General features: G+C 37.3%; 2 protein-coding genes across 2 annotated transcripts; both read right to left on the bottom strand.

Moving 5' to 3' along the window:
• Positions 1 to 735: 735 nt before the first annotated feature.
• On the bottom strand, positions 736 to 4,569 carry LOC149679444 (uncharacterized). The gene is made up of 6 exons (XM_089835663.1): positions 4,495 to 4,569; positions 4,365 to 4,427; positions 3,857 to 3,949; positions 3,618 to 3,754; positions 3,501 to 3,544; positions 736 to 2,123 (listed from the first exon to the last, which is right to left on the bottom strand). The coding sequence occupies exons 1-6, from the start codon at positions 4,567 to 4,569 to the stop codon at positions 1,186 to 1,188; spliced, it is 1,350 nt and encodes a 449-aa protein (XP_089691789.1). The 3' UTR covers positions 736 to 1,185.
• Positions 4,570 to 9,839: 5,270 nt separating this feature from the next.
• On the bottom strand, positions 9,840 to 10,806 carry LOC149679443 (uncharacterized). Its single transcript, XM_089835724.1, has 2 exons — positions 10,702 to 10,806; positions 9,840 to 10,632 (listed from the first exon to the last, which is right to left on the bottom strand). The coding sequence occupies exon 2, from the start codon at positions 10,286 to 10,288 to the stop codon at positions 9,986 to 9,988; it is 303 nt and encodes a 100-aa protein (XP_089691850.1). The 5' UTR covers positions 10,289 to 10,632; positions 10,702 to 10,806; the 3' UTR covers positions 9,840 to 9,985.
• Positions 10,807 to 11,021: the final 215 nt, after the last annotated feature.

The following is an 11,021-nucleotide window of genomic DNA, read 5'->3' as shown; positions in this document are numbered from 1 at the left end:
CCTTAGGTGCCGCCTGGAAATAGTAACAATGGGATAGTAGTACGTGACACCCTCCCAAGTCTTACCGCTGTTCTGGTAGCCATATTAGGTGGTCTCAGCTTCATTCCTGCTTTAATCTTTGTGAAATCGTGAAATCACGAAATCTTTGGCAAAAATCACGAAATCTTTATCGTAATCATTGGCAAAATCGCGAAATCCCGTATTTTTTTGGGAATGTCGGACCTCTGAGATGGGGCGCTCTACTTCTAAGACTTCTGAGAAATGCTCTTTGCTTAATAACCTACTTTTTTGGCTTCTCTTAGGGCGTTGTATCATTGGTTGTATTTCTAGATATCTAGTGATATGTCTAACACAAGACTTCTCACGGCACTCTGTTTCTAGATATCTTTTTGATATGTCTAATACAAGGTCTCTTAAGGGGCTCTAATATATTCAAAAGGCTCCCGAAGACCCAAAAACATAATATTGAAGACGTTTCAACATATATAGATCTTTCATTCTCAATACAAGCAAGGGTTATATGATTCATTTCAGCTCATATGAAAGAAATAGCGGCGGAGTATGATGTTGCCCCATGAATTGACCATATTTTTCAGAATGTTCCAAGGTAAGGTAACTTACTTCAATTGAAATTACCTTCTGAAAATTGATTTAATTTAAACACGATTAATGAATTTTAATATTAGTTAGAATGTTTAATGCTTGAACAACTTACTATTTCTACAAATGAGAAACTCAAACAATTAAAATGATCTTACAATAAAATCAGCATATTAAGTAAAATATTTACATTATTTCAAAAAGCAGTGTTAACGTATAATGAATAATGGACATTCCACTATTACTACTTGATACGTTTCATTTTCAATTATTTTGAATATATACAACGACCACATTTGAAGGGTTTTTCTCCACCGTGAATGTATGTCTGTCGTGCAATCGAATTTCAATGGTATTTCACAGCTGTGAATGCGAACATGTCCTATAAAAGAACTCTTATATTTACTGGAAAATTCACAACAGTCACGTCTGAAGGGTTTTTCTCTATTATGAAGGGTATTATGTGTGATCAAAACGAACTTTCATGCGCTAGTAAAGTCACAGTGAGCACATTTAAAGGGCTTTCCCCCAACTTTGAACGCGTTGATGCCTGATGAAAGTACTCATGCCAGTGCACCTAAAGTCTTACTGATGGCATTTGAAGGGTTTTCCACCATTGTGTATGCGTTGATGTTTGGTCAAATTAGGCTTCTGTACGCTGGAATAGTCACACTTATCACATTTGAAGGGTTTTTCACCACTGTGAATGCGTTGATGTATGATTAAACTATTCTTGTGAGTGCTGGAATATTCACACTGGTTACATTTGAAGCGTTTTTCGTCACTGTGAACGCGTTGATGTCTGATAAAACTACGTTTGACAGCGCAACCAAAATCACACTGATCACATTGGAAAGGTTTTTCTTCAGAGTGATTACGTTGATGTGTGATCAATCCGGACTTCCGCGCGCTAGCGTAGTCACACTGATCACATTGGAAAGGTTTTTCTCCACTGTGAACGCGTTGATGTGAGATCAATACAGACTTCCATGCGCTAGCGTAGTCACACTGATCACATTGGAAAGGTTTTTCAGCACTGTGAACACGTTGATGTCTGATAAAATTACCCTTGACAGCGCATCTAAAATCACACTGATCACAATGGAAAGGTTTTTCTCTACTGTGAACGCTTTGATGTGTGATCAATATAGACTTCCACGCGCATGCGTAGTCACACTGATCACATTGGAAAGGTTTTTCTCCACTGTGAAGTTGTTGATGTGTGATCAATACGGACTTCCACTTGGTAGCGAAGTCACACTGATCACATTGGAAAGGTTTTTCTCCACTGTGAACGCGTTGATGTCTGATAAAACTACTCTTGTCAGCGCACATAAAATCACACTGATCACATTGGAAAGGTTTTTCACCACTGTGTATGCGTTCATGTCTGGTCAAATTACATTTCTGTGTGCTCAAAAATTCACACTGATCACATTTGAAGATTTTTCCTCTAGTAAGAATTTTAATGTTATGGTCTAGACCTCTTTTGTCTTCAGGATTATGTTTTTCCTTGGATTTATCTACAAAAAGCAAAAACTATGTTTCATTAAGGAAATAATCACGTAACATCCGGAAAATATAGATACGACACGAGGAAATCGCGATGATACTATAGGATGTGGTCTTAACTTGTATCATACCCTTTTTTGATGCATCCGCCCACTTATTATCGTTACACAGTGGGGACAGGGAGCGCGCGAAAGATTCCCAGAGTCGCGTCTACTATTTCCTAGTTATATTCAATCGTGGTTTACAAATTAACATTAAATATATTGTATTTAGAATTCTGTAAGGGCGCTAGAATGCCAATTAGGCGTGTGAAGACACAACATTAAAGAAAAGAAGTAGTTTCTTCTCTCTAAACCAATGCGAGGCTAGTTGGTGGTGTTATATTTTATCAATCACCTATTGTAATATCTAATAGTTCCATACAAAATGTACAAAATAGAAATAATACACAAGGGTTGCGTTCTGTCACTCACTAAATATAAACTTGGACCAAGTAACGCCACTATATTAATACTTGTAAATTCTAGAAACCCCCGAAAGAAATAGTCTGGGGTGTAGCCCCTGTGTTTGCGCCAAACCAAGCCACAGAGCAGAACGAGTGTAAAATCTTCCCGTCTCATTAAACTATATTTTTACAAGAATAATTTCGCTTAAACTATTTCTCCTTAGCACTGATGGAAAATGTCTTGTATGTGGTTTTATTATTGTTCCTTAAAACTGATAAAGGCTTAAGAGAACCAAATTTTTTGACCTAGGGGTGAATTTTTGTGCTAAACCTTACCGAAAATAGAAGGTTAAAGTTATAAATAAAAAATAAGTTAATGCGTGGTTCAAATGACGATATACGTGGGTAACAACAGGTTAAAAGTCAACCAAATTGATCCACTAACAATTAGTCTGAAACAGGTTATAGTTGAGTCTAAAAGTACGTCAAGGTTGGAACATGGGTTAGATTATCAGATTATCTAAGTTATATCCCAGCATGCTCTGTCGATCCTCAAAAGACTGTTGAGAAATTCGAAATATTTTCTATTTTGGGCCGATGTCTTAATCTTTTCGATTGGCATCAGCAGTAGTTTCGAAATAAAATCAGATTCGCTACTTTCGCCAACATGGGTCGAGTAGATTTCATTCTTGTATGTTAAGCCATCAAATTCTTCGAAGCAGTTCATTGCATTGCCGTATAATCTACATTCATTAAGGATTCCAAAAACTAGCTTGCCCAACTTCATACCATCACCACTGACTAATAAGGCTATTAAAATTTGCCGTAAAACTTTTCGGGGCTTCGGTTCTAGCTCATCAGCGTTTGGTTCAATGAACTTTGCACCCAGCGAGTGACTTGTGGGAGACTTTCAGTATTTCATTAAAAATGAAAATCTACACACCAGGCTGCTTGCGGTTCCTGGCCTCAGTAGGGAGTCCTTCCGAACTATACAAATAAATTGTGATAAATAGTCCATGAAAACAATAAAATGAATACACCTTTTTTTCTCTCGCAATACCTTTCATTTTGAGATTGAGGTTGTTGCTGTTCCGCAACTGGTAGGGATAATGCTTGGCTATCTGGCTCTGAATCATAATCAACTGGTTCAACTTTCACTGATACATCGTTAGCCTTTTGAATTGCTCCATTTTTCTCCTAATTTTTTAGACAATTAACAATGATTAAAGAATATTGCTAATATCTAACCTCATAGGTTACCTAGAGATCTTTGACTTTGTTTATCAATTCTTCTCTGACCTTCTTGAGCAGGTCAATTTTCTCTCGTTGCTCATTAATAGTTAATTCATTTTCCATTCGCGATTTTCTCACGTTTGAAATTAAAACGTCAAACTGAAAAATTCAAGTAAGATTCCATTACTACAGCTGATTTCCATGGGGCCTCAGGCAGAATGCCTTTTAAAGAGACGAGCAAGAAAGATGAGAAACCAATGACGTCAAATAACATTAATGGTCCTCATTTTTAATAAATCTTTAAACAAGGGACCTTTATCCTCTAAACCTTCAGCCAATCAGAATGGAATTTATCATTGGCCATTTAAAAAAGTTCATTGTTCATTAGTCATTGAGAGGCTGCAGGAAATGTTATTTTTAATCATGTATCTCATAAACCCTTCATAAGGAACGGAAAAACTGGGTGCTTTCACTCAAGCAAGGCGAAATGGCCCCTAGGTTCGTTTTTTTGCCATTAGCTGCGCTACCAGCACAGATTTCCTCATAATGCGGGAACTATTTTGTCAATTATTACCTTGTTCCTCAGTTTCTTCATTTTGTCATCTTTGCTTAAGTAACAATCTTCCTTATCCATTTCCTAAATCAATTTTGCCATTTTAAACTTCATAGTAGAACGAGGAATAGTTCAAATATATCGCAAATACCTCTCCGAGAACAACTCTTTGAGAATTGACCAAATTCATATAGGCTTTGCGTAAAGACCGTTTGTGAAGACACATTTCTTTCCTAAAATTAAACTTTGAATGAAGACATGTTTCGAAACATGGAACATTTTTCGAAGAACAAGCAAATTAAGGAATGGAGAAAAATGTTAATATTTTAAACTACTAAGAGTTTACAGTGTTGCCAGGACCTTTGTGAGACAAAGTAAGGGTAAGGTGGGGCATAGTGCGCTCTATCACGAGCTTATCAGGTTCGAATTAGCAGAAGCTACTAAACCAATGGCGGCATAGTAGCCCTAATTTTTATGATTAATTAAATGCTAATTATTTTGTAATAAGAGATCTTTTTTATTATTATTTTTTTCTTTTGTATTGAGGTAAAATGTTGTTTTCCGACCTTTTCCTTCAAAAATGAATCAAGAAAAGGTTTGGGTTGTACTGTAGATACATTATTTTACACAAATTCAAAATTTAATAGTTAAATACCAATTATGTGAAAATGTATCAAATTGGTTCATTTTATACTTGCCAAAAATTTCTAAATCTTGGGTTAATTGAAAAAAAATGTCACTATTTCGGGCGCCTAATTCTAACTGCAAATTAAGGGGTCTGCCTTTATACGCATGAAATGTCTTGCAGTTCTCGTGAAATCAGAATAAAAGAGTAAATTACAAATGGCGAAAAAATTTAAAGGGTAAGAGAAGCTTCGTTCGAAAAACCTCTGATTTATATAGCAAAAGATAGAATTAATTACTGTGAATTCAAAAATATGAAGCTTTTAATTCTCCGATTTCTAGTTATTTGGCAATATGCATTTGAAAATGCTTCATATGAAATTATTTAAAATCCACTTTTTAAGAAAGGCTACAACGTTTTCTTCTTTTTGACGTCACACACGCGAGATGGTGCCACTCTCTCCGCTATCAAAGCATGGACAGAGCTCGAGACGCGTATAGCTCGCGCTCGCGCGTATAGGTTTCCCGCGCTTTTTTCCTCAACGTCATAGTGATGTCATAAACCAACCGAACAAGCTGACAAGACAAAATGATTTGTATATCGAAACTGAGTTTTCGTGATTTTCCAATGGATTTTAAAAATAGAAACTTTGGTTCAATTATATTAAAAACTTTATATTTTTAAAGTAGAGACTTGAAAGTGTAATATAATACCACTTTCGTGATAAAATATGATATGAAATTGTAAATTCCCATACCCTTTAAATGAATTCCGAAATAACACATTTTTTGTAACAAGAGATTATTTTTTTTTTTAATAAATTTCCGTTTTATATTTAGAAAAAGGCCCTCGAAAAGGCCGTTCTTATAAGGTATAATGTTATGTTACCCGGCCTTTTCCTTTAAATATGAGAGACTAATAAAACTTCACTAGCCCATCTGGAACAGGTAGAGGATTTTGAGCCATTAGCCATGTAGTGGTCCTGAGTTAATGTTTGAACATCGCTAGCCTGAGGAGACAAAATGCTCTGGCAAGTTATTCCACGCAATGATTACACCCCATCAAAAAATAAATATTTCGCCGCGTCATTTCAAGAATGGGGAAGGTGTATCTTATGGATGGCTGTTCCACGTGTTATAATTGTTGACGCTGTATTTAAAAATATGTTTGGTCTGGACTGCGAAGTGTAGTATTTTCAATCAAAACAACAAGTCTGGGTAAAGGGGAGAGTCCTTAATAGAGATTGCTTCTTTGGGACAGACTTAGAAATAGCACACTTCCTCTGGTCCAAAACCAGTTTATTAATTGCTTGGACTAGTTTTTTAATTCAAAAAGTGGGGGTTACTGGTCCTCGGGACCAGTTTATTAATTGCAAATCTATAGAAGAATAAAGGCTGGGACCACTCCGGAGACCAGTTTATTATTTAGGACACTAGGGGGGTCACTGGTCCCAAGGACTAGTTTAAAAATGATTAAACTAGACTTAAAAATTAAAGTCTGCTTTGGGACATTCTTCAAGTTCAAGAAATATTTTCATTACGTACCAGCTTAAAGGTTTCATCACCACAACACAAGCTTTCATAGCATCCATCCTACTACTAAACCAAATTAAATTAATCATTCAAGACTCCGCAAGTCCTATAACGTCTGAGGAATCTTTTCCTTGTTATTTGTTCTTCTTGGCGACCGAGTTTCTTATTTCTTTTACTTAAAGTTTCTCTGGAAATTTTAGTTTACCACTTGACGGTCCATAAGAAGAATGCGTAGCAGTCGTAAAAGTTTGCAAAACCTCGGACTTGGAGGCGGTAATATTTTAGTACTGGAGTGGTATTAAGATGAGAAAAGAATGCGGGGTGGGAAATAAGGATTTTTTAAACTGGACATTAGGCCAGCGATCCCCCTGACCTTGACGTGCCCTGGTCATTGGTCATGGACCAGTTTATTTTTTCCAGGTCAGGGGGGGGGGTCGCTGGTCCAGTGTCCAGTTTTAAAATATCCTTATTTCCCACCCTGCAGATTCCTATCCCAACATTCCATGGCCAACTTAGATAATCTTCTTTCGGCGGTACAAGGCCTGCCAGCTTCACCCGAGCCACATTGTTAAAAACGACTAGCAAAATCGCCCCTAGTTCCGACTTTCGCCGTTGGGTGCGCTACCAACCCAGTTTTCCTTGCAATTCTTTTTCTATAGACTATATCAGTTGTTGGGGGGAAACTTCACAGTTGGACCTGCCAATAAACGGAGCTGGGTTTCACCCTCCCTCCGTGCGGGCCACTGAAGAACACTATGATAAATTTTCCGCACAATATGACGCCTAGGTGGGGACTAGCGAAACCCCGCCTCAAAATCTCTCCTTTACCCCCCGAATTGAAATAGCTCTATAAGAAAAAAATTCGGAAGTGGTCTCGTCTTTAAAGCATTTTTAATATATTTACCCATTTTTTTCGTGGCCAAATTTTAATTTATATTTTGAGACCAATTTCATAATTTTCAGTCCGTTACTTGGCGAATAATCAACATTCAAGGTAATGTAAATCCATGTATTAATTCATGTGACTTTGTATTTTCCACTTTTCTTTGTTCTTACCTTAATTGTTGTTAAATCGTTAGTTTCATTAGAACTTAATGCGATGAAACGAATACTGAGGTTAAAAGTTCCGTGTAGGTCTGGTTTAATAATTACACAAAAACGAAGTTCATAAGGGTTGTGAATCTCGAAAAAGGAGGATAAGAACAGTTGCATGAACATTTGTAGGAAGTCCCACCATGTGGAGGCTAGACAGTTCCCGTAATCAAAGGTCTAACGATTATAATGGAGTTCAAGGCAATCATTTCAATTCATTTGACGGATTGCTCTCTAAGTGGATTAGTCGGAGACCAGTTGATAATGAATAGCGCAAATGCTTGAACATGGGTTCGAAAATTACGGTAATTTGGGAAAATGGTAAATTACGCCGTAATTTACCGCGTAAATTACCGTTCATGATAATTTACGAAAATTCAAAAATTAAATTATATTGATCGTTTTTAAGCTAAATAACGAAAAATATCACTTGAACACAGCTATTCTTTTTATAGCATAGTATCTTACATTATTTATTTAAACACCGAGTTTTGATGTTTGCAGCTCAAAATACTTTTGAACAGCAACATCCACTTTCTTCTTCTTACCAATTTTGCGAATTATTGCTATTTCACATTTTTAGTACAAAATTCTAGAAGGGCCGATACCAATTTAAACCGATACCGATATATCGGTTTAGTCAAATTTCGGTGTCGATATTGGTATAGGTATGGGCCCATCTCTAGAAATTTCCAAAAACTACAGCTTTCCAGCTGAAGCAAACGAACTCTACAATAAGAATAGACGAGAAAATCAAATTTCATTTCCTTAATCAAATTTTTCCCACGCTCCTTCGACCTTTTAAGACATACTCATGCCTCATGGGAAGAAAAAAGTGTGCATGCACTGGTAGAGCAAAATATGGAGCTTTTAGACCATTTTCCAAGTGAAGGAAATGAAAATTCGGTGGTAAATTACCATCGTGGTAATTTACCAGCGTAAATTACCACGGTAATTACCGTTTTCGTAATTTACCCGACAAAATCATAAATTACAGTTACCATGGTAAATTACCATGGTAATTTACCGATTTAGAACCCTAGTCCCGCCATTTGGAGGCTATACGTTACTCGTTATCTCGTACCCGTGATGGTGGAGTAAGACGACAATGCGACAGATTCGGTTTATGTGGAATGGGCGAGAGACTAGGCAGATGATGGAATAGTGGCCACTAAAAGAGTGGATCAGTGCTCGAGTAAAATAGTTAACATAGTGAAATACACTTTCCCCAATTACGAGAAAAAGCGTACTCAGTTCAGAAATGGGGAATACCGCGAACGCGCTCTATTGTAACAAAGAACAGAAAGACAGACACAGAAACGTCCCAGACAGTACCTCTCAATAGCGTAACGTTCCTATAACAAAGAGGAGAGAGAGAGACGGAGAGATCAAAGAGGAGGGAAATAGGGAGAGAGAATCAGCATAGGCAGCCGTGATCCATGCGTAGTGAGAAGAGGGGAAAATATACTGTACGCCGCGGCGCTTAACGCGCAACTTATTGGCGCACAGTTGACGTCACAGGTTCTCCTCTTTCGGGCTACCAATACTAGAGAGAAATTTCAGTTACGTAGGGGATGACAGAGACAGAGGCGGTCAGGTCCCCCCTTTGCGCGAAAGAAGTGCGTTCTAAATCTTATCGTACCAGAAATTTTTGTTATTACCCCCCCCCCTATTTTTTCCATTTTTCGGCGGATTTTATAGAGCGCGTTTCTATCTCCCTATTTCCCTCCTCTTTGGAGAAATAATCAGTATAGGCAGCCGTGATCCATGCGTGTTGAAAACGGGGGTAAATCTACGGACGGTACGTCGCGGCGCCTGAGCGCAGCTTTATCGCGCATAGTTGACATATGGGATGACAGAGACAAGACAAGGAGGTCCATCCACCCACGCGGAAACGATATGAGTCCTGAAACTGAACTTTTAGAAAACTGTTTTAACTACCCCCTTATTTTGCCATTTTTTAGCGCATTTTATAAAGCCTGTTTCTATCACCTCTCTGTCCTCTTTGCCTATAATAGAGGTAAAAATATAGTGTTAAGAATGTTTACCGGCGAAAAAACATTATCCACAAACCTTCGTTAAATGTTTCTCTCAAAATGTTTAACAGATGTTCGTGGAATTAATTGCAAGCCAAAGAAAGGAAAATACAAGTTACAAGTATTTATTCGCTCTCGATTGCCCCCTCCCCATTTGCGCATTTGGAAATTCTCTAGCCTTGCAACCACAACAAGATAATGAGGCGTCTCTGTATTTTTTTTTATTTTAGCATTAACAGTTACGGCCCATTCATTACAGAAAAGGATGAAAGATAAAGTTTTTGTCCAACAATATTTTAAATGTTCATGTTACGATTAAAAAGAAATTTTACATTGTCTAGCAGCCTTCAAGTACATCTAGTCATTCATGTGACTTCTACGTTCATGTTCTGTCAAAAAACTCTTCCACGTACTTGCATAGTCACATTGATCACATTTGAAGGGTTTTTCGCCACTGTGAATGTGTTGATGTTTGATCAAATGAACCTTCTGCGTGGATCCATAGTCACATTGATCGCATTTGAAGGGCTTTTCACCACTGTGAATGCGTTGATGTGCGATCAAATTATACTTGTGCGTGCTGGCATAATCACATTGATCACATTTGAAGCATTTTTCGCTGCTATGAATGCGTTGATGATTGAAGAAATTAATCTTCATTGTGCTTGCATAGTCACATTGATCACATTTGAATCGTTTTTCTTCGTTACCCTTTCTGACGTGACGATGTGGACCCCTTTTATAATCAGCAGAATATTTGATCCAAGTTGAACGTTTCTTCTTTAACTTTCCTACAGAAAATTGTTAACGAAATATAAAAACGACACACATACCATTTATAATATAGTATCAAAAATACATTAATATTCAAGCGCACTTCATAAAAAATGTAATGCTAAGGCGTCTACGAAAACTCAGTGTTAAAGAAAAGAAACAGTGCTGATCAAGGCGTTAGCCGATGAGTAAACGACCTCATCAACCAAAAGGGGATGAACGAACATCAACTGAAATGCAGGAGAAACCTTGGCGCGAAACTGGAAAGGTCGTATTGATGCTGAGTGAACACAAGTTACCAATTTATTTCGTTCTTGCACCTCCTCTCTCTTGTCAGGTCTAGTTTTCACTTTGTATCTCTGTCTGGAAAATGGCACCCCCGACTGTTATATTTTCCACTTGTGTGGTGTGAAATAAAGTACAATTGACACAATTAATAATAACTAATGTGGATATCCCTTCGATAGATAAAGCTTATTGTTACAAAAATCTGTGTAACCGGAAACAATATCTCATTTTATTCAGCAACAAATAAATTCCGAATTTTTGGTCGAAATAAGTACCAGTATGAAACTCTCCATTTAAGCCATGTAAACAGCATTTTCTTTCATTGAAATTT

Source organism: Phalangium opilio, unplaced genomic scaffold, assembly GCF_054372755.1.
Source record: "Phalangium opilio isolate 3A_F unplaced genomic scaffold, DU_Popi_V2 ptg000041l_1, whole genome shotgun sequence".
NCBI lineage: Eukaryota > Metazoa > Arthropoda > Arachnida > Opiliones > Phalangiidae > Phalangium > Phalangium opilio.
Note: the sequence above shows the minus strand (reverse complement) of the source record. Positions and strands in the feature narration are given on the sequence as shown.